Raw genomic sequence first — 19748 nt, forward strand, 5'->3', positions numbered from 1 at the left:
CTCCTAAATGATCTTTAAGTGGGCTTAAACTTGCTGTGAGTTCACAGAGAAGCATTAGTTAATATTTCTTCAGAAGCAAAATACTGTGTCCACTGCTGCAAACCTTTACCACGCCATCTCTCTTTGTGCATTTCAGTAATCACCTTGGAAAGAGCCTGCAGCTGTTGATGGACAGAGTGGATGAGATGAGCCAGGATATTGTCAAATACAACACCTATCTAAGGAACACCAGCAAGCAGCAGCAGCAGAAACACCAGGTTGGTTTTGGGGAGGTGGGGGGCTGAATCACATCTGTTCGGGGGTGAAACAACACATTGTGTGGCTTCTGTAATAGATGCAAATTGAAGGATCTTTGAATTGCATCTCCTAAATACACAAGCCTGTTCGGAAATCTAATCTCTGTATCCTAGACGCTCATTACATGCAGAGCATGGGCTGAGCTATGGCTCCTTCCAGCTCATTCGCTTGCCAACATAAATCTGCAGGGGCAAATTTATGAGAAGATTTTGGAGATGGAAAAAGTGATTTGAAGGAGGGGTGGTGGTAGAAATCCAGGACTGTTACCCCACCAGTTCTTGCTTAACTTATACAGTAATTGCTGTAAATGTGGCTCATTGCACCAGGCTCAAGTCTGTTCATTATTGAGATATAGAACAGTTCTGTGCAAGAGCAAGTAATTTTGGTACATAATGCACCTACTCAGTGCAAAGTATAAAAAATAAATATATCTGATATCCATCTTCTTCTTCCTCTCCTCTCCTCTCCTCTCCCCGATTTCTTTCTGGTTTCGTGCTGTCTGAGATACAGATCTTTAAGCTCTTATTTGCTAACATTTTCTAAATCTGGAGGTATTTTGGTTCTGCTATCAAGCAATAAAATGTCACCACACATTTCTTTGCTCAATAGTCAGAAGCTTTAAGAAACCCAGCTTTAAAATATAAATAACTACAAATGCCATTTGAGCAGCAAATTATGAATGCTTCACAAACCAGAGGTTTTTGTACCTTTTGCTCTCCTAGGTAACTCATAATAACACACCATTGTTCCTTTAAAGATTAGAGACGATTGAGAATAAATGTTTTGCTAACTGCCTTGTCTCCCTTGCTGCCAGTTGCTCCATTTTTACATCTAAATAAGTAGGTTAAGGTGTATTGAAAATGCTGTTCTGGAAGTGCTACTAGATTCATGCTTTACATAACTAAAGCCAGAACAGTTGTTCAGTCTTACTCAAGCAGACGGCAAACTGTACCACTTTCCTCTCCTTCCTCCAACCTTATTGAGTTGTTACATGCGCTGAGATGCAAAGGATTTTGCAGAGTTTTACGTGTGACTTCTTGGCTCTATTCCCACCCAATATCCACCCCCTCCTCTGCTAATCGTAATGTTCCGCCTCTTGATCCCATGGTAAAAGTTACCGACTTGAAAAATTGGCAGTAGAAAACCCAGTTCAGAAAAAAATGGCTGGACTTAAGATTTTTGCATAATTGTCTACTTCTTGGACCCATTCTGCGTTCTGCTTTGGAACTTCTCGGAATCCAGAGAGTTGGGCACAGGTTTGGGTGGCTTCTGAGTCTCAGTACAGTGGTACCTTGGTTTATGAACTTAATCCGGTCCAGAAGTCAGTTCTTAAACCAAAGCGTTCTTAAACCAAGGTGTGCTTTCCCGTAGCAGCGGGGGGACTCAATTTACTAATGGAACACACTCAACAGGAAGCGGAACATGTTCTGCTTCCAAGGCAGAGTTCACAAACCAAAACACCTACTTCTGGGTTTGCAGCGTTCTTCATCCAAGTTGTTCATAAACCAAGGTACCCCTGTAGTCTTTTTTTGTAGCATACACAGTGAAGCCTGTTTTGCTTCAGAAGCTTCTGGGGCCAGGCCAAATGGTGATTAGGCCCCCAGTCCAGCAGCATCTCCAGTGATGCAGATTTAGGCAATGGCCTCTCCTTCCACCCCACCCTACCCTGCAAACCCAATCCAGTTTCTTTTGTAGACCACATTGCTGATTTAGGTGGGGTAGATGGATCACCCAGTGAGAGAGGGATTGAAACTGCCATGTTTCTTAGCCTGGGGGGAGGGAACAAGATGGGAACCACTTCATTTTAAAGCTCAACAACAATTAACAGCATTTTTGTGCCGGCAAAATGGAACCTTTTGAAGCTGGCTTAAGCTGTGTGAAGTAAGCTCAATATATAGAGAGCCAGTGTGGTGTAGTGGTTCAGAGCAGTGGACTCGTAATCTGGGGAACCGGGTTTGCGTCTCTGCTCCTCCACATGCAGCTGCTGGGTGACCTTGGGCCAGTCACACTTCTTTGAAGTCTCTCAGCCCCACTCACCTCACAGAGTGTTTGTTGTGGGGGAGGAAGGGAAAGCAGAATGTTAGCCGCTTTGAGACTCCTTAAAGGGAGTGAAAGGCGGGATATCAAATCCAAACTCCTCCTCTTCTTCTATATGGAAAGGCAGCTCCTCTGCATTCTTTAGAGAAATCCTAGGGGTTCTCTTTGGATGAAAGAGTCTTACCACCATGTTTCCTCTTTTCCTTTTCCAGTACCAGCAGAGACGTCAGCAAGAGAACTTGCAGCGTCAAAGTAGGGGAGAGCCACCCCTTCCGGAGGAGGACATGAACAAATTGTTCAAGCCACCACAGCCACCTCCCAGGATGGACTCGCTGTTGATTGCAGGTAACACTTGCAGCCACCTTCTTTCTTTGTGACTCTTCAACGGCCCCTTTGAGTAATGCCTTCATGAGAATCAACAAAATGCTGCAAAGTAGATGCAGCATTGGGCAATGAGTCCTGATTTTATATCCAAATGGGAACCATAATAACCAGTGTGTGTGTGTGTGTGTGTGTGTGTGTGTGTGTGTGTGTGTGTGTGTCTTTCCATTTCATTATATCTCCGCCTTTCTTCCATGGAGCTCCAGGCATCATGCTCCCCTTCTACCAAGGTGGCTTTATCCTGTGCCTTCATACCATGTCCTGGAACTACACAACTGAACTTTAACATCAGGCTGGTGATCCCAGCTAGATTTTCAGATCTAGTTCCCCCCATGCCAACCTTCTTTCCAGAAGGATGCAAAGTTGTTTTAATAGTAGTTCCTTGGGCTGCCCTCCTCGTTTAGCTGAGCCTGTAGTGTTTGGAATTAAAAGCATCTTCACATTTTTCCCTGTTCATCCAAGGTGGCCGAAGTGAGATGCAACAGGTAGTGCATGGTTTTTCTCTCTTTGATATTTTGCCTTTGGAAAAAAGAGGAAGAAATCCCAGCTCAAGGCAGAAGGCTGGACGGTACACTGTGAAATGGACAGGGGGTGAACAGGCAAGGCGAGAGAACCATTTTTCGTGCTGCAGAAACATGGACCGTTTTCTGTTAGTCATACCTTGGGTTACAGATGCTTCAGGTTGCATTTTTCCTGGTTATCACCGCCAAAACCCGGAAGTACCAGAATGGGGGATGTCAGGGAACTGCCATCGGAGAGTCAGGTGGTGGAAGGGCTCAAGGAGGCTAGGAGACCCTCAGATGCTGAGGAAGGAACCAGCAGGCGGAGAGTGAGAGTTCCTGCAGAAACTCAGGCGGAGGGATGGCTCCAAGATGCTTCCAGTGAGAACAGCGGGGAGGGCTCAGGACCCCCGCTGGGAACGCCTACTCCGCGCAGGAAACTGTCACGCAGAGAATCCAGACAGAGAGTTTCTGTTAAGGAACTCTTATGTTGGTGTAAATTCCGGAAGCGCCCACTGACGGATTCTGCCAGCGATTGAGGTAGCCATGCACCCATGGCTCCGCGGACTGGGAGAGTTTAGAAACTGATTTGCAGAGCCTGGAGGGCTTAAACGCTTACGCACAAGTAGCCCCATAATCCCATAACAGGTTACTTCTAGGTTTCGGCGGTCACGCATGCGCAGAAGCGCTAAATCACACTTTGCACATGCGCAGAAGTGCCGAATCGCAACCCTTGCATGCGCAGATGCACCGCTGCGGGTTGTGAATGTGCATCCTGCACGGATCACGTTCACAACCCCTAGCGCCCACTGTAATTGCACCAGCGGTTTGAAAGCTACCCACCAAGCATCCAGATTTTTATCCACCTTGGTAGTTCAGTCAGTAGAACACGAGACTTAAATCTCAGGGTTGTGGATTTGAGCCCCACATTGGGCAAATGTTTTCTGCATTACAGGGGGTTGGACTTCCTTCCAACTCTACATTTCTATGATGCTATGTTTTCAGTTCTATCCCCTATCCCAGGTTGGCTCAAGAGCAAGGGCTAATGATGGCACATTGATAACAAAATTTGGAATGAAATTTAATGCGCACAAAAAATGCTGCAACTCCCCTTTTTTTCACAAATAGCACACAGTGAACAATGTTATAGTGCAACCATGCAATGCAACCCTCCCCCCTTTTTTGTTGTTGTTTGCAAATGGGTATGGTTAAAATTCTGGTAATGAATTCTCCCAGCAACCCAGTGCTTGTTAAAGAAAAGCACAGCCCAGCTCTTTTAAAAAATTACGCTTCAGTTTATGTCTGGTGGGTTATACCTCGACCATCTTCTAGAGTTAAGCAAGCAACCGCCAATTGACGCTCTAACAGCCTTCAGCTAAAACGCTTTTCTTTTTAGCAGAGTCAGGAAAAGACCTGAAAACGTTCACTATTTTAATGCACACGGAATTAACTTGGGGATCAAAGCTGAGACTTGGGTGGTTTTGCTTCTGAGGCATTTAGAAACTTTTTAAAGTAGAGCATTAAATTGGAAGTGTGTTAGTCTGCTAAGCAGTTCTAATTTTGATAATCCGGCTTTGTCTTTCTCTATTTCTCTTTTGGTCTTCCTGACTAGCTAGAGAAATGAACTGTAGAGGCAGAGTGTGTACAAAAAATAATAATAAAATGGGGTGGTGGAGACACTTCTTTTGATTTGTACAGCACTTCAGACAAAGCCGTCACAGCCTGCTGGCTCGAGAAATTACTAATAATGTGAGGGAGCTAACAAAAACATGACCCACAAAATGTCAGGTGGATGAGGCAAGCATAGTTTCCAGGCCCACAGTTGAAGAGAGACATTTTTCTCTTCATAGCCTTCCCAGAAATCCCTGTAGTGTATCAAATAATGTGGGATCCTGCATAGTCCTGGGAGCATGTTACATACAGTATTTCTGCCTCGATAGGATTCTAACAAACACAACCTTGCATTTTTAACAGCAAACCCCCAATTCATGTTGAGCAATTAACAAAACAAATGTGAGCCACATAGGCCAGCAGAAAGCATCACATGTCACACAACCACCCACACCAGGGGCCCTTTTTCAGCCCAAGGGACAAGTTACCTCAGGGGTAGGCAACCTAAGGCCCAGGGGCCGGATTCGGCCCAATCGCCTTCTCAATCCGGTCCGTGGACAGTCCGGGAATTAGCATGTTTTTACATGAGTGGAATGTGTCCTTTTATTTAAAATGCATCTCTGGGGTATTTGTGGGCATAGGAATTCATTCATCCCTCCCCCCAAATATAGTCCGGCCCACCACATGGTCTGAGGGACGGTGGACCACCCCACAGCTGAAAAAGGTTGCTGATCCCTGGCTTACCTCATGGCAACCTCTTTTTATTTCACCCTCTAAAACTCCGTGGTGCTCCTGTCTATATGCTGGCATTCTGTTTCTTGGTGTGTGGCAAAATGTTTGTGGAGATGGGGAGGCCAAATGTTTGGAAGAGGATGGAGAAAATTTGGGGGCTCTCCCAGTCTCTTAACTTCTGCCTCCCATCCAACTTGACAGGTCTTTGACATATATTAGCTCCTGTCTGCAAATATGTTTCTCGAGTTCTGTTTCTTGGTCATGCTATAAAGTGCGAGAGAATGTTTGTGGGATGGGATGGGATATTAGGACATTCTCTAGGGCCATGAATTCACAGTTTTAAATTTTTTTCTTTCTCTCGCTCTCTCTTTCTCTACCCCACTTCCCACTTTTTGTTCATTTGCAGGTCAAATTAATACTTATAGCCAGAACATCAAGGAGTTCACTGCGCAGAACCTGGGCAAACTCTTCATGGCTCAGGCACTTCAAGAGCACAACAACTAGGGAGGAAGAAGAAGTGTTTAACAGTCTCTTGCCCAAGGGAGGAGATGCTCTGAATCTCAGCTCGTTTTTGCTTAAGACATTTTCCATTGTTCGTTGCAAAATGAACCAAGAACCAGACTTCCTCGTGTGTTTTGAGTAGAGTTATCCCTCTTCTAAAATAAATAAATAAACGACCAATTTTAAACTTTTTAGCATGTGCTCTTATTGACTGTTGGGCGGCTATCTCCAGGATTTTTTACATGTCACGTACTGTAACTCGCATGTGAGTGTTTGATCTAACAGATTACTTAAACTTGCCGTTGCAGTAGGGGGGGGGAAATCCTTCCTCTGCACAATGACAAAGGTGACTAGACAGAAGAAATACCCTTTCTCAACAGAGTTAGCCAAGGCTACTTTGAACTGGATTTCCCATTTTGCATTAAAAAAAAAAAGTTAAGAAAACTGCTTGAAAACGACTGAAACCCAAAGTTCAGGGGCCAACTTGGATGTAATGCTGGGAGAGATCTGTGAAATATTTTAAAAATAGTACCTGCAGCCAGTGCTTTTTTTCCTGAGGGTACGCAGGGGTACATATACCCCTAAACATTTTGTGAATCTTTGTACTTTTGTCCATTTACTGTATTTATTTTTCCCTGATTTGAACTACAACATGGTGATTTTCTTGAGTCAAAATGAGAGTACCCCTAAACTTTTTTCAAGAAAGAAAGCACTGCCTGCAGCCACGAGTGAGAACCCCAGTTCAGATTGGGACCACAGCATTGAAGGAGGGAAGGTTTCTTTTCGCCCCTGTGAAAAGAAATATACAGATATCAGTTTGTTATCTGAAAGTTTTCTTCCGTGGGACAAATAGCAGTCAGGAAAATGGTGCTGGAACAAAATGCTAATGACACAGCCCCAAGCTAAATTTGTCGCCTTGCCCTGCGGCACTGCCCAGCTACATTTACTGTTTGCAAAAATCATGGGATAGCAGATCATATGGTCCAAAATGTAGGACTCACAACAGGCGCTTCTGGTAGATACAGTGACTCACACCTTTGGCTGTTTCCTAGCTGTTGCCATGACCATGTTTTTAAAATGTGAATAGACTAAATGTCATAAGTGGCTTTTAACACTGGAGAATTCTCACTTAAGCAAACACCTTTCTTCCCAGTGGTTAAGGCAAAAAAGGGGAAGAAAATAGCAAGATTGCAAAGGCTATATTCAGTGATTTTTCTCCCCCCAAAGCCTGTGTATTCAAAAGGAGAGGGGGATAATTGGCGAGAAGCAGAATTACTCGGTGTGTTTCAGCGTTAATTCATTATCGGGTTATTTTGGATGGGGATATATTTATTTTGCATTGGGGAAATTAAGGGTGCTTTTGCCCTCAGCCAAAAATGTCAAAAGGGGATTAATTCAAATTAACTCTGAAAGGGGACAAGCACATGGAATAAAGGGAGGCAGGGAGTGGTTTGAGAGAGATAAAGCTGTGAGAGTGTTAAATCCAGTTGTCAGAATGGAAACTTTTTGTCCCCATCACCCCCGCCCTCAGCAACTCCCAAGCCTTTAACTTTATAGAGATTGTTCGCATTATGTAAATGTATATGCAAATTGTTTGCAAACCTCAGGCGCTTGGCAAAGTGTCAGAGCGGGCCGTGGTATTTCAAAGTTCAGAGTGGACTGTTTCTACAGCCTTGCTTATCTAAACTGTTGAATCTGATTAAATATCCTGTTACGCTGTGCGGTGCCCGCTCTTGAGTGCCGCCATTCTACAGAAATCACGTCCAGGAACCTTGAGCTAAATTCTTATATATATATTTGGCAAGGAATTAAAGCTTTTTATAATAGAAAACCAAGGCTTCGTAGACAAGAGGAGGTAGTCTTCAGGGTTTCTGAAAATAGTATAAGAGGCCACATCGACATTCGAACCAAATAGCTCCTGCTCACCAAAGACTGTGTGCTGCTCCATGTAAAGGTAAAGGGAGCCCTGACCATTAGGTCCAGTCGTGACCGATCCTGGGGTTGCGGCGCTCATCTCGCTTTATTGGCCGAGGGAGCCGGCATTTGTCCGCAGACAGCTTCCGGGTCATGTGGCCAGCATGACTAAGCCGCTTCTGGCGAACCAGAGCAGCGCACGGAAATGCCGTTTACCTTCCCGCCAGAGCGGCACCTATTTATCTACTTGCACTTTGATGTGCTTTCAAACTGCTAGGTTGGCTGGAGCAGGGACCGAGCAATGGGAGCTCACCCCGTTGCGGGGATTCAAACCGCCAACCTTCTGATCGGCAAGCCCTAGGCTCTGTGGTTTAACTCTGAGCGCCACCCGCGTCCCTGCTGCTCCATGAGTTATATAAGAAGCACCTTCCACTTCCTGATCTATAAGGTTGGGTCTGTAGGTTCGGACCATGGGAGATTGCAAAGGCCTGATCGTGTGTGTGTCTTGCACCTGTTTGCTTCTATGGCTGTACTGAATCGGGAGCTAGTTGGTCTGTATGCAGCCATGCAACTGCTGGGTGGCAGCAGAGTTTCCCAAGATGCTGCAATCATTTGTTCAAAGCCAGTATTGTTTTGCTAATGACTTTGCTTCTGGGAGATCACTGTATCCAAAATACACAAAGCCTCCAGCGTAGCAAGACCACTGGATGGCCTGGCCCATGCCATTGGCTTGGTGTGATAGTCACAGACACACCAACCCAGGAGAGTCTTTAAAAAACCCAATCCCCCCCAGCCCCCGCAAAGTCCTAGTTCGCTTTTCAGCACGAGAGAACTTGAATTCATTCTTGTCAGCTTTATTGATGCTCTGAAGATGAAATCCCATCCATCGACTCCTGGAAATACTGGGTACTTTGGTATAATGTTCACAGGGTATTACTTATATTAATGGGGGAAACGTTCATTTGAAAGCCTAATGCATCATGTGAATGGATTTGCAAACTAGGGGACCTGGGAAAAGGAGCCCACTGGAAGGGAAACAAGTCAAAATCTAAATTCTTGTGGCAAGAATTTGCTTTCTAGGCTGTGAAACGCGAACGGTGGGCCTTTTTCACTTTGTTTTTAATAGACAAGTGTATGTTTAATCCTTGTTTGTTTTACTTGACACACTGATGTGTCTTTAATACTGCTGTAAAGAAGAAATTTGGTCATTTTTTCCACATTTAAAGCCCTCTTGTAACTACTTTGGCCAGCACTGAAGAATTTACTTCATTGTTAATAATCTTATACCAAAGCATGTTAACACCCAGCTCTTCCCCTTACCTTGAGTGCTAGTAACCCAGGCAGTTAGTGAAGAAAACCCCACCCTTGTCTAAGAACCATAACTCCTAATGGAAAGTACAGGAGTGGAATGCAATTAAATGATGGAGCTGTCTTCCATCTTTGATTGTATTTCACTATTTCCTGCACATTCTCAAGTTGTCCCTGCAGCAACTGTTTGGATAGCTGGATGTAAACGCAGACTCCTAGGAACCCTGCAGATGCTATTTTTCTTGCTCATTCATGGTGCTGTCAGGGTCGTCATATATGATCCCACCTTTTTGGGGTGGTCATACCGCTTCTCTTCCAATCAATGCACATCCTGTAAGCTGAAGTCCTGCTGAAGTCCTGTAACTTTTCAGACTACAAATGTAGGTGGCTTCCAGCATAATATATCTAGGTGGCTTCCAACATAATATAAAGAAACACAACAGAGCACCAGGCATTAAAAGCTTCCTGATACACGGCTGCCTTCAAATATCTATAGAAGGTCATTCATTTGGGTGGGCACCACTACCGAGAAGGCCCTCTGCCTGGTTCCCTGTTAACTTCACTTCTCGCAGTGGGAGAACCACCAGAAGGCCCTCAAAGCTGGACCTCAGTGTCTGGGCTGAATGATGGGGGTGGAGACGCTCCTTCAGGTATACTGGGGCGAGGCCTTTGGGGCTTTCAGGGTCAGCACCAACACTTTGAATTGTGCTCAGAAACGTACTGGGGGCTAATGTAGGTCTTTCAGGACTGGTGTTATACGGTCCTGGCAGCCACTCCCAGTCACCAGTCTAGCTGCCACATTTTTAAAAACAATTTCTCTTCTTGGGCTATTTTATTTTTTTTAAGCCAAGGTTACTACAGTAGTACCTCAGGTTACATATGCTTCAGGTTACAGACTCCGCTAACCCAGGAATATTACCTCGGGTTAAGAACTTTGCTTCCAGATGAGAACAGAAATCAGGCTCCGGTGGTGCGGCGGCAGCAGGAGGCCCCATTAGCTAGAGTGGTGCTTCAGGTTAAGAACAGTTTCAGGTTAAGAACGGACCTCCGGAACGAATTAAGTACTTAACCCGAGGTACCACTGTACTGCTTTTCCATCTTCAGAGAGACACCTTTCCTTCTTAACTCTAGATCTCTGGGCGCGGAAAGTAAGTTTTCCTTCAAGGCATGTGCAGTCAACAACAAAATGCTGAATACTGCTGGATTTTCAAAAGCTAATAGCACCACAGAAAAGTAGAGGAGGCGGGTGGCTGACTTGCCAGCCATTTCAAATGGGAAATTAGAAGCTGGTGAAGCCCAGCTCTCCCTCAGGAATGCTCCTACACATTTCTGGCTGACCTGATAGCAGCTTGTTTCATTAGCTGGTGCAGGCATTGTAAAGCCAGGCTAGAGTCACGAGGGGGTCGGTCACCCTAGGAAGAATGGTGAAAAATATTTATTAGCAAGGAACCTTGAAGAATTCTCTCAAAGGAGACGCGTAAAAGTCACGAATTGCCAGATCATGGAGGCTGAAGGCCCATTACACATGAAATAAGCAACTCTGCCTTTAATGAGGTTGTAACCTTGGATTTATTGGACTCATTTCACACAGAGGACTTTAGGTGCACAAGTCCCATTAGCACTAATAGGACGTGCACAATTAAAGCCCCACACGCAGGGAGAGAGATGAGAATTTATCCCTCAGGACTTGGAAGTAGCTGAACCTCAAAAGGCTCAAATGTCCAGCTCAGCTGAATGCCCCCAGCAGTTGCTGGACGGAAAGATCTTTCGGGGATCGTTTGCTTTCCTCTTGGTGTTAACGTTTATGATGGAAGATCTTGTGGCACAGCCTTGTTCGATCTCATGCCCCAAGTTGTTTTGGATACCCCTCAAATTTCCTGTGTTGGCTGGGGTCTGATGAAAGTCGTGGCCACAAACACCTGGAGCTTTGCAAAACAACTTTGCAAAGGCCGAGCTAGTGTTTCAACAGGAGAGCTGACACCACTGTTCTTTCCAAGGAGGAATAATGGCTTGAACCTCCACTTCACTAGGGGGCGCTAACCTGTGGCCCTCCAGATGTTGTTGGACTCCCAGCTCCCATTAGCATGGTCAGTGTTCTGCTCTGTGATGGGACTAGCGATCGCGTAACAACTCTCAACACCCTTAACGAACTACAGCTCCCAGAATTCTCTGGGTGTGTGCGCTCCTTGACTGTTTAAAGTGGTATCACAGCTTTAAATGTATCGCTCCAATGTGGTCACCTATTCCAAATGTTACATGAGAAAGCATGAGTGTGTTTCAGGCCAGAAGTGGCTGGGCAGGTGGAGCAGAGCTCCTACAGCAGCTTCCCAGAAAGTGGGTCATTGTTATTTACTAAGAAGGGGAGACATGAAGCAATGGGGAAGTCAGATTGGCTCTGCTAATCCATTTGCACCCCTCTCTATAAGCAACAGCGCTCCACCTGGCAGGAGGCTAGTGTAGCAGAGGCACTCTACCTGGCAAGACCCTTCTATTACCTACTTAAAATGTCATAACTTTCAGAGTTAAAACTTTCCTACCTTTTCTACCTTCATCCCTGCACAGCAGCCACCCTGGCAAAGAAAATGTCGCAGCTGCAAGAGGACAGACAGTGATAAAACATTAATATAAATGTAGATATTACATTATGATCTCTGAAGAATTGTAACTCTTTGGATAGAGAGATGACTAAGGAGAAAAACGAGGTCTCCACTGTACAAAAATCCACTGCTTTCAGCAATATTAGAAATATAATTCTTATGAAACAGGAAGCCATGGGTGCTTTAAATGTTTAAATATATATGTATTTAGAGATTCTAATTTCACAGTCGAATGAGAATTTTCATCTGTTACGTTCTCCACCTTTTGCATTTATTTTAAAACAAGGATGGGAACCTGTAGTCCTCCATAAGTTGTTGGACTCCATCTCCCATCATCCCTGACTGTGGGCTGTGCTAGCTGAGGCTGATGGGAGCTGGAGTCCAAGAACACCTGGAGGCCGCTGGTCCCCCATCCCTGTTTTAAAATAAAAAAGGGGGAAGCAGTGGAATGCCTTCGTTTTGGATGTTTTGAGGTGTTGCCTAAAATGCTGAAAACAATGGGCCAAATATAAAAATAGGGATGCAGACAAGAAACTAATGAATGTCTAAATCTACCTCTCTGTTTATGGGAGATTATATATTAAGCACCTTTAAAAAAGAGCCTTAGTGCTTTACAAAGGTGAAAAATAGACTTTCCCTATCACAAACAGAGACACAAACCTGTTCCTAATGTTTTGGAATTACAAGGATGATGTACAACTGTATGTTGCCTTCAACATATTACCCTACATATATTAATCTTAAGTGCTATTATATTGTATTCCTTATTAGTCAATGATTTTATTTTATTTTTGGCGGGGGAGACACAAGAAAAGTGGGAGGGCCATGGAAGTGGCATAGGCCTAAGTTAGTGATGCGTCAAGTTCTGTCCTCCAATTTCTTCCTTTGCAAAAAGGCGTCCATTCTTCTCTCTCATTCTCAGGACTCTCTGGCAGTCCTTTAATGGGTGCTGGATTCTGAAGCTACTTTATCGTTGTAAAATAGCCTCCCTGACTACCCTCATTGCCTGATCTGGAATGAAAGAAAAACCCAGATGCCTGCACTCCCAGGGCAAGTCTGGAGAGTGCAGACCGTTGTTGAGATGATTTGCAGAATGAAGGAAAAGAGTCTCACAAACATCTCTTGGCCACCTCACATGTCAGATAGCCTGCACCCTATCCATGAGATTCTCACCAATATTTTATCTCCTCTTTGTTAATTTTAAGAGGCAATTTCTTTCCTCATTCATTGCTAGTGAAGGAAAAATACAGGAGATATTTGCAGCATGGTGAGCTCCCGTTGCTCGGTCCCAGCTCCTGCCAACCTAGCCGTTCGAAAGCATGCCAAAAGGTGCAAGTAGATAAATAGGTACCTCTCCTGCGGGAAGGTAAATGGCATTTTCGTGCGCTGCTCTGGTTTCGCCAGAAGCGGCTTAGTCATGCTGGCCATATGATCCGGAAAACCTGTCTGCGGACAAACGCCAGCTCCCTCGGCCTGTAAAGCAAGATGAGCACCGCAACCCCAGAGTCATCTGAGACTGGACTTAACTGTCAGGGGTCCTTTACCTTTATCTTTAAGCAAAAAAGAGAGCAAGAGAGAGAGAGAGTGCTTCTTGAATGCAGGGCCCAAGCAGAAGAGCTTCCTCCCCTTCTGTGGTTCCCAGAAGCTGGTATTCATAAATATTTCTGCCTCTGAGCACAGCCATCACAACTGGTAGCCATTGATAGCTATCAACTAGATGGATTTGTCTAATCCTCTTTTAAAGCCATCACTGCATTGTGTGAAGAACTAATTTCTGTCGGCATGCAGAGGGCCAGGAGGCTAGCTGGCTAGCCCCGGCTGGGCCATCTCCTTCCAGCCGTCCCTCTGTGAAGACCATCACCTCCGCTCCAACGTAAATCAGGGACCTGGGCTTCACAGCCAGGGCACACGATCAGCAGATCGAACTGTGCACACAGAATAGGCGTGAGGCTTGTGGAAGCATACTACAACTACAGATTTATTAATCATAAATCAGGACAAAGGAACATGTCGTCTCTCTCTCTCTTGTCGTCTCAGAGAGAACAGGAAATAACAAAAGCTATACACAACGGAAGTTCCCAGCAAGCTGTGCTGGAATGTAAACAGACATGTGACACGCAACAATTCCACACGTCTGCTCCTTAAGGTGGAATGGAAATGTCAACACTTTCTTTCTCCTATTCCGAATCTTCCAACATTCAGCTTCATTTTGATGTGCAAGTTCTAGTGTTCTGAAAGAAGGAGAAAAACTGTTCTTTGTCCACTTCCTCCATTCCACGCAGAATTGTTTACAGTTCTATCATGTCACCTCTTGCATTTTCCATCATGTCACCTCTTGTAGCCCCAAATGCTGCAACTTTTCCTCACATGGACTTGCTCCATCCCCTGGATCATTCCAGTTGTCCTTTCTGAATCCTCTTCAGCTCCACATGATGGTAGCTAAAACAGTGTCCTTGTTGAGGGGAGCTAATTTTTCCAAAACAACCAGAACTAGGGGAAAATATATTCAGGGCAACGAAGAAGACTGGGTGCATCCCAGACGTCAGAAAATGAGATGCAGATAAGCAAATCAGAAAAGGAGAAAGGAACCAAAAGATAGATTCTAGTTTCTACAGCTTTTCCCGTTCAATGACTCCCAAAGCAGCTTACAAACAATAAGCAGCAGCATAACAGAACATAATCATTATAGTGTTATGCAATAGAATTAACAAATCATCTTTAAAACTATTATAAATAATTGCAGCCTATAAAACAATGCTAACATAAAAAGACCCTAAAATGCAGGCTAAACGTAATTACATTCACCACCCTACACACTAACTCAATAATCGTTCATTCTACAGAAGACAGGTGGACAGGGTGAGATCAAGCGTTTTCCCTGTTTAATGATCCATTCTCAGTGAAGGAGGGCATCAAGCAGGAAAGTAAGGGGTGTGGCCTGGAGAGAAGAAATTTGACCTGGGAGAGAGCACTGTCTGCTGAGCATCTTGAGGGCCAGATAGACAGGACTGTAGAGCTGTGTTCACACACACACACACAGACCCCTCCAGAGGTTCCCCATCCCTGTTCTACATGGATAGTGGCATAAATTGTGTGGAATTTGCTCGAATGCCGAAAGAGCAGGGCAGGCCGATTCATCTCCAGCCTCCCAAGCAGGGCTTTGATCCAGGCGTTACGTAAGAACCTTTCCAATCCTGCCAGGGCATTCGATACGATAGGCTAAAAGCACCATTTCCATGGCAAAACAAACACAGGCTCCTTTTTAAAAACACCTCTTACGCTTTACGAGCAGGGCTGGTATATGTAAGCCATCAAGAGTCGCGTATGGCTTATTATGACATTTAGCTGATTAAAATAGTCTAGACATAAACTTGAGATTTCAGAACTGTTTTAAGTGTAGTCAGAAACGGGTTTTTTTTTAAATGTACAGTAGACAGAGATGGTGAACGGGGACCACCTGTATCCCTGCAGGAATTCTAGAGCAGGAAGTACTCTTGACTCAAGAAGTGTGTCTGAAAATTAAGGCCCTAAATTAACAACAGCTTGTCTATTCGATTATTTCCCCTCCCATAAAGGATTCAGTATGTTTCCAAAAGGCTTGTGATTTTTCAATACCTTCGAGTTGTTACTTTTAATAAAGAAAGGACTCTGGCAGTGGTTTTGGCTTCCAACCTGGAAGGCACAATTTTTAGAACGCCGTGGAATAAATAGAAGCAGCCGCCCAGACGGTGGTGAAACATACCTGTGGCCAAGGGAGACTGGAATCCTGTGCTTGGCTTACCATGAGCACCGTGGTGTTGATGGGCATCTGGGAGGAGAATGAAGCAACACAGCCATGGTTTCTTCTTGTTTGTCAATTCAAAGTGAAAGCACCAATTTGGAAGGGGAAATGATGGGACAGGGCTGTTGTTGTCGTTTTTTAAAGCAAGCAAAAGGATATTGCACAAAGTAACTTAAAATTTGATAATGAGAGGCTGCCTCTGCTGAAGGCTTTCAACACCTCAAAGTAGGACCTTCTTGGATGGTCACCAACTGCAAAGAAGAAATCGCTTCCAGGTGGACGAGGCAAAGGCTTCGCAAAACCTCCTCCAGTCTCTCTCTCAAAGCGCCATGTCTTTTATTTCTTTACTTAGGATGTTTAAACGCTGCTCTTCAAGTCATACTCTTGGTAAAGCCCACAGTGAAAGCAACAGATCATAAACATCGCAGCAAAACAAGGAACAGCGTCGCAATAAAATAACAGAACAATGGCAGCACACAATTGCATTGAACACTTCAAGGGTGCAGGCACACAAAGAAGGCAATAAAGAATAACACATCTCTCTCAACAGATAGTGTACTCCAGAGACAAGCTGCAAGGACAAAAGAGATCCTGCCCCCGCCCGCCCCCTTGCCTTTGAAGGGCACAAATTACTAATAAATTTAAAAAATTGTGGGCAACCAAGCAACCAGGTCTTTCTTTCAGCTGGAGCTCACCGGAGCTCAGCTGTAGTACCTCTTAGGTAGGCGCTGTTGCCATTCTAAGGGAGAAGAGGGGGAGAAATTTGTGGTGAGCTCCAGCACCTCTTTTTCTAGAATAAATAGCACTGCAAGCAACTAATAATTTCCGTGCACCAGAAGGAGGTCAGAAGAGGGACATATTTGCATGAAACGTGCACTTGCTGCTTTAGATGTAAATTTAGTCATAATTACGGAAATATAAGACCCTCACCTTGCCAACAAAGGTCCGTATAGTTAAAGCTATGGTTTTCCCAGTAGTGATGTATGGAAGTGAGAGCTGGAACATAAAGAAGGCTGATCGCCGGAGAATTGATGCGTTTGAATTATGGTGCTGGAGGAGACTCTTGAGAGTCCCATGGACTGCAAGAAGATCAAACCTCTCCATTCTTAAGGAAATCAGCCCTGAGTGCTCACTGGAAGGACAGATCTTGAAGCTAAGGCTCCAATACTTTGGACACCTCATGAGAAGAGAAGACTCCCTGGAAAAGACCCTGATGTTGGGAAAGATGGAGGGCACAAGGAGAAGGGGACGACAGAGGACAAGATGGTTGGACAGTGTTCTTGAAGCTACCAGCATGAGTTTGACCAAACTGCAGGAGGCAGTGGAAGACAGGAGTGCCTGCCTGGCGTGCTCTGGTCCATGGGGTCACGAAGAGTCGGACACGACTAAACAACAACAAAGACCCTAAGATCAGCCCATCATGTTCTCAAGGTGGCCAACCAGATGCCAATGGGACACACACACCTGTGAATCCCAACAGCTGGCATTCAGAGTCACACTCCCTCTGACATTGGAGGTAGAACATCATAGATAGTGGCTAGTGATGGTCTTATTCTCCATGAGATGGGCTCACCTGAGTGGAGAAGACTGTGACCAGGTGAACTATGTGCCCCTCAGTCTGCTCTCCAGACATTAATGGGCAACTTCAAGGCCCCTCCTCACTCTCACACCTAAGAGTGCTCTTTCTTTAAACTGAAGCTTCTGTGACTTTTATCACTTTTGTTATTGAGATAGCGTGGATTTTTCTAAAGTATTGTTATGAGTTTTTGGGAGGGAGGAAGTAGGCTGTATGCTGAGCCCCTTCAACCCCCTGGATCATGGGTAGGCAGAATAAGACCCGGGGGTTGGATCCAGGCCAATCGCCTTCTAAATCCAGCACATGTATGGTCCAGGAATCAGCGTGTTTTTACATGAGTAGAATGTGTGCTTTTATTTAAAATGCATCTCTGGGATATTTGTGGGGCATAGGAATTCGTTCATTTTTTCTCTCCAAAATATAGTCTGACCCCGCCACAAGGTCTGAGGGACAGTGGACTGGCCCCCTGCTGAAAAGTTTGCTGACCCCTGCCCTGGATCCTTCAAATATTTTTATATCCTGCCTCTCTTCTTTGATGAAGCATTTGAGCACCTAAGTATCCCTTCCAAAGCCACCGCCAAATCACTCTTACCATCAAGATGTTGAGCCTAATCTTGAACCAAAACCACCTCTCCTCTGAGGTAAGTCCTTTTGGCTTTATTCCTCCCTTCTGAGGCAGCAGACTCATAAGTCTTTGCCTCTTTCCTGTGGCAGTCCTCCATGTGGAAATGGTTCAGGTTGGAATGTGTACTTTTTGATGTGTTTTATTTATGACTAGTTTTATTACATTTGCAATTATGTAAATATTTTCATGTTGCAAGCCACCTTGAGCATGGTTTAAACCAGGCATCCCCAAACTCGGCCCTCCAGACGTTTTGGGACTACAACTCCCATCATCCCTAGCTAACAGGACCAGTGGTCAGGGATGGTGGGAACTGTAGTCCCAAAACATCTGGAGGGCCAAGTTTGGGGGTGCCTGGTTTAAACAATGGAAAGGCGGTACAGTGGTACCTCAGGTTAAGTACGTAATTTGTTCTGGAGGTCCATTCTTAACCTGAAACTGTTCTTAACCTGAAGCACCACTTTAGCTAATGGGGCCTCCCACTGCCGCCGCGCCGCCAGAGCACGATTTCTGTTCTCATCCTGAAGCAAAGTTCTTAACCCGAGGAATTATTTCTGGGTTAGCGGAGTCTGTAACCTGAAGTGTATGTAACCTGAAGCATATGTAACCTGAGGTACCACTGTATATGAATAAAATGATGTATCTCCTGGTCATCAAAAGCCACCAAGCATGGGTCACCAGCTGATTCTCAAAACATCAACTGCCCACCAGTCCTCCTTCAAACACAAATCAGATCATAGGAAGCTGCCCTCCACTGAGTCAATTCGCTGGCTCATCAAGCTCGGCATTGTTGACACAGACTCACAATGCCTCTCCAAGGTTTTAGGCCAGGAGTCTCTTCCAGCCCTACCTAGAGATGCCAGTGATTGAACCTGGAACCTTCTGCATGCAAAGCAGATGTTCTACCACTGAACTATGCCCCTTCCTCAGAATGAAACAAAATAAGATCTATTTCTTCCCTAGAGAGGTTATAATATGTACCAACTGGGTCCCTAAGACAACAAAGAGGATGGGAGAATATAGCTGTCATGCTGTCGTAGTTACTCCAGCTCTGGAACATTGCATATTTAAACAATTATTTTTTTAAAAAAACCCTAAGCTCAGTGTGAGTATTACGGGGTGGGGGGAATAAATGTAAGGCACAGCATTCCTTGATCAGAGGAGAGGAATAGCCAAGGGTAAATTAAACACAGCTGGAATGAGCATAAGAAATAGATTAATTCCACCAGGGTCCCCCCCACACCCCCTTTGGTCTTTACAAATTATAGGAGTTATGAAAACTTGCACTTCCTAATTCCTCCCAGCATGTAGCATTTTAATCCTCTTGCTCACCAGCCAACGTGTACTATGCAATAGAGATCATTTAGTCTACAGATCAATGGCTTTCGAAGTGACATACATGCTCGCATTCTCCACTTCTGGACAACGGAATTGAAATGTGGCATTTAGCGTTCTTAAATATTGGCAGCTCCGTGCAGAAAGAATATGGCATTGCTTTCGGATCTGAGGTTTCTTTTCTAAAATGGCCAAGTTACTAGTCCTCACACTCACCATGAACCTCAGAAATATGTGTGTGGCTCTTCACTGTCCTCTGACAGCCCACCAAAGACAATATGACCTACGGAGCAGTATCTAATTTTATTTATTTAATATTTATTATATTTATATCCCACCTTTCCTCCAAGGAACTCAAGGTGGAATACATGGTCCTCTCTGTTCTAATCTCACATCAACCCTGTTAGGTAGGATAGGCTGAGAGATAGTGGCTGGACCAAGGTCACCCATTGAACTTCATGGGTGAGTGGGAACTAGAATCCTGGTCTCCTGGGTCTCAGTCCAACGCTCTAGGCACTACATCACATGTTGTGTTGTTGTTTAGTGGTTTAGTCAT

At 44.8% G+C, this 19748-nt stretch overlaps 1 protein-coding gene across 1 annotated transcript in view; it reads left to right on the forward strand.

Moving 5' to 3' along the window:
• EIF3H (eukaryotic translation initiation factor 3 subunit H) overlaps window positions 1-6246 on the forward strand; it is an 82099-nt gene extending 75853 nt beyond the window's left edge. The window contains exons 6-8 of the mRNA XM_081918914.1: window positions 137-257; window positions 2547-2679; window positions 5965-6246. Coding sequence (XP_081775040.1) covers window positions 137-257; window positions 2547-2679; window positions 5965-6062 — 352 coding nt within the window. The 3' untranslated portion in view covers window positions 6063-6246. The remainder of the gene's footprint in view (window positions 1-136; window positions 258-2546; window positions 2680-5964) is intronic.
• The last annotated feature ends 13502 nt before the right edge of the window (window positions 6247-19748 follow it).

Source organism: Podarcis melisellensis (genome assembly GCF_964234715.1).
Source record: "Podarcis melisellensis genome assembly, chromosome: 7".
NCBI lineage: Eukaryota > Metazoa > Chordata > Lepidosauria > Squamata > Lacertidae > Podarcis > Podarcis melisellensis.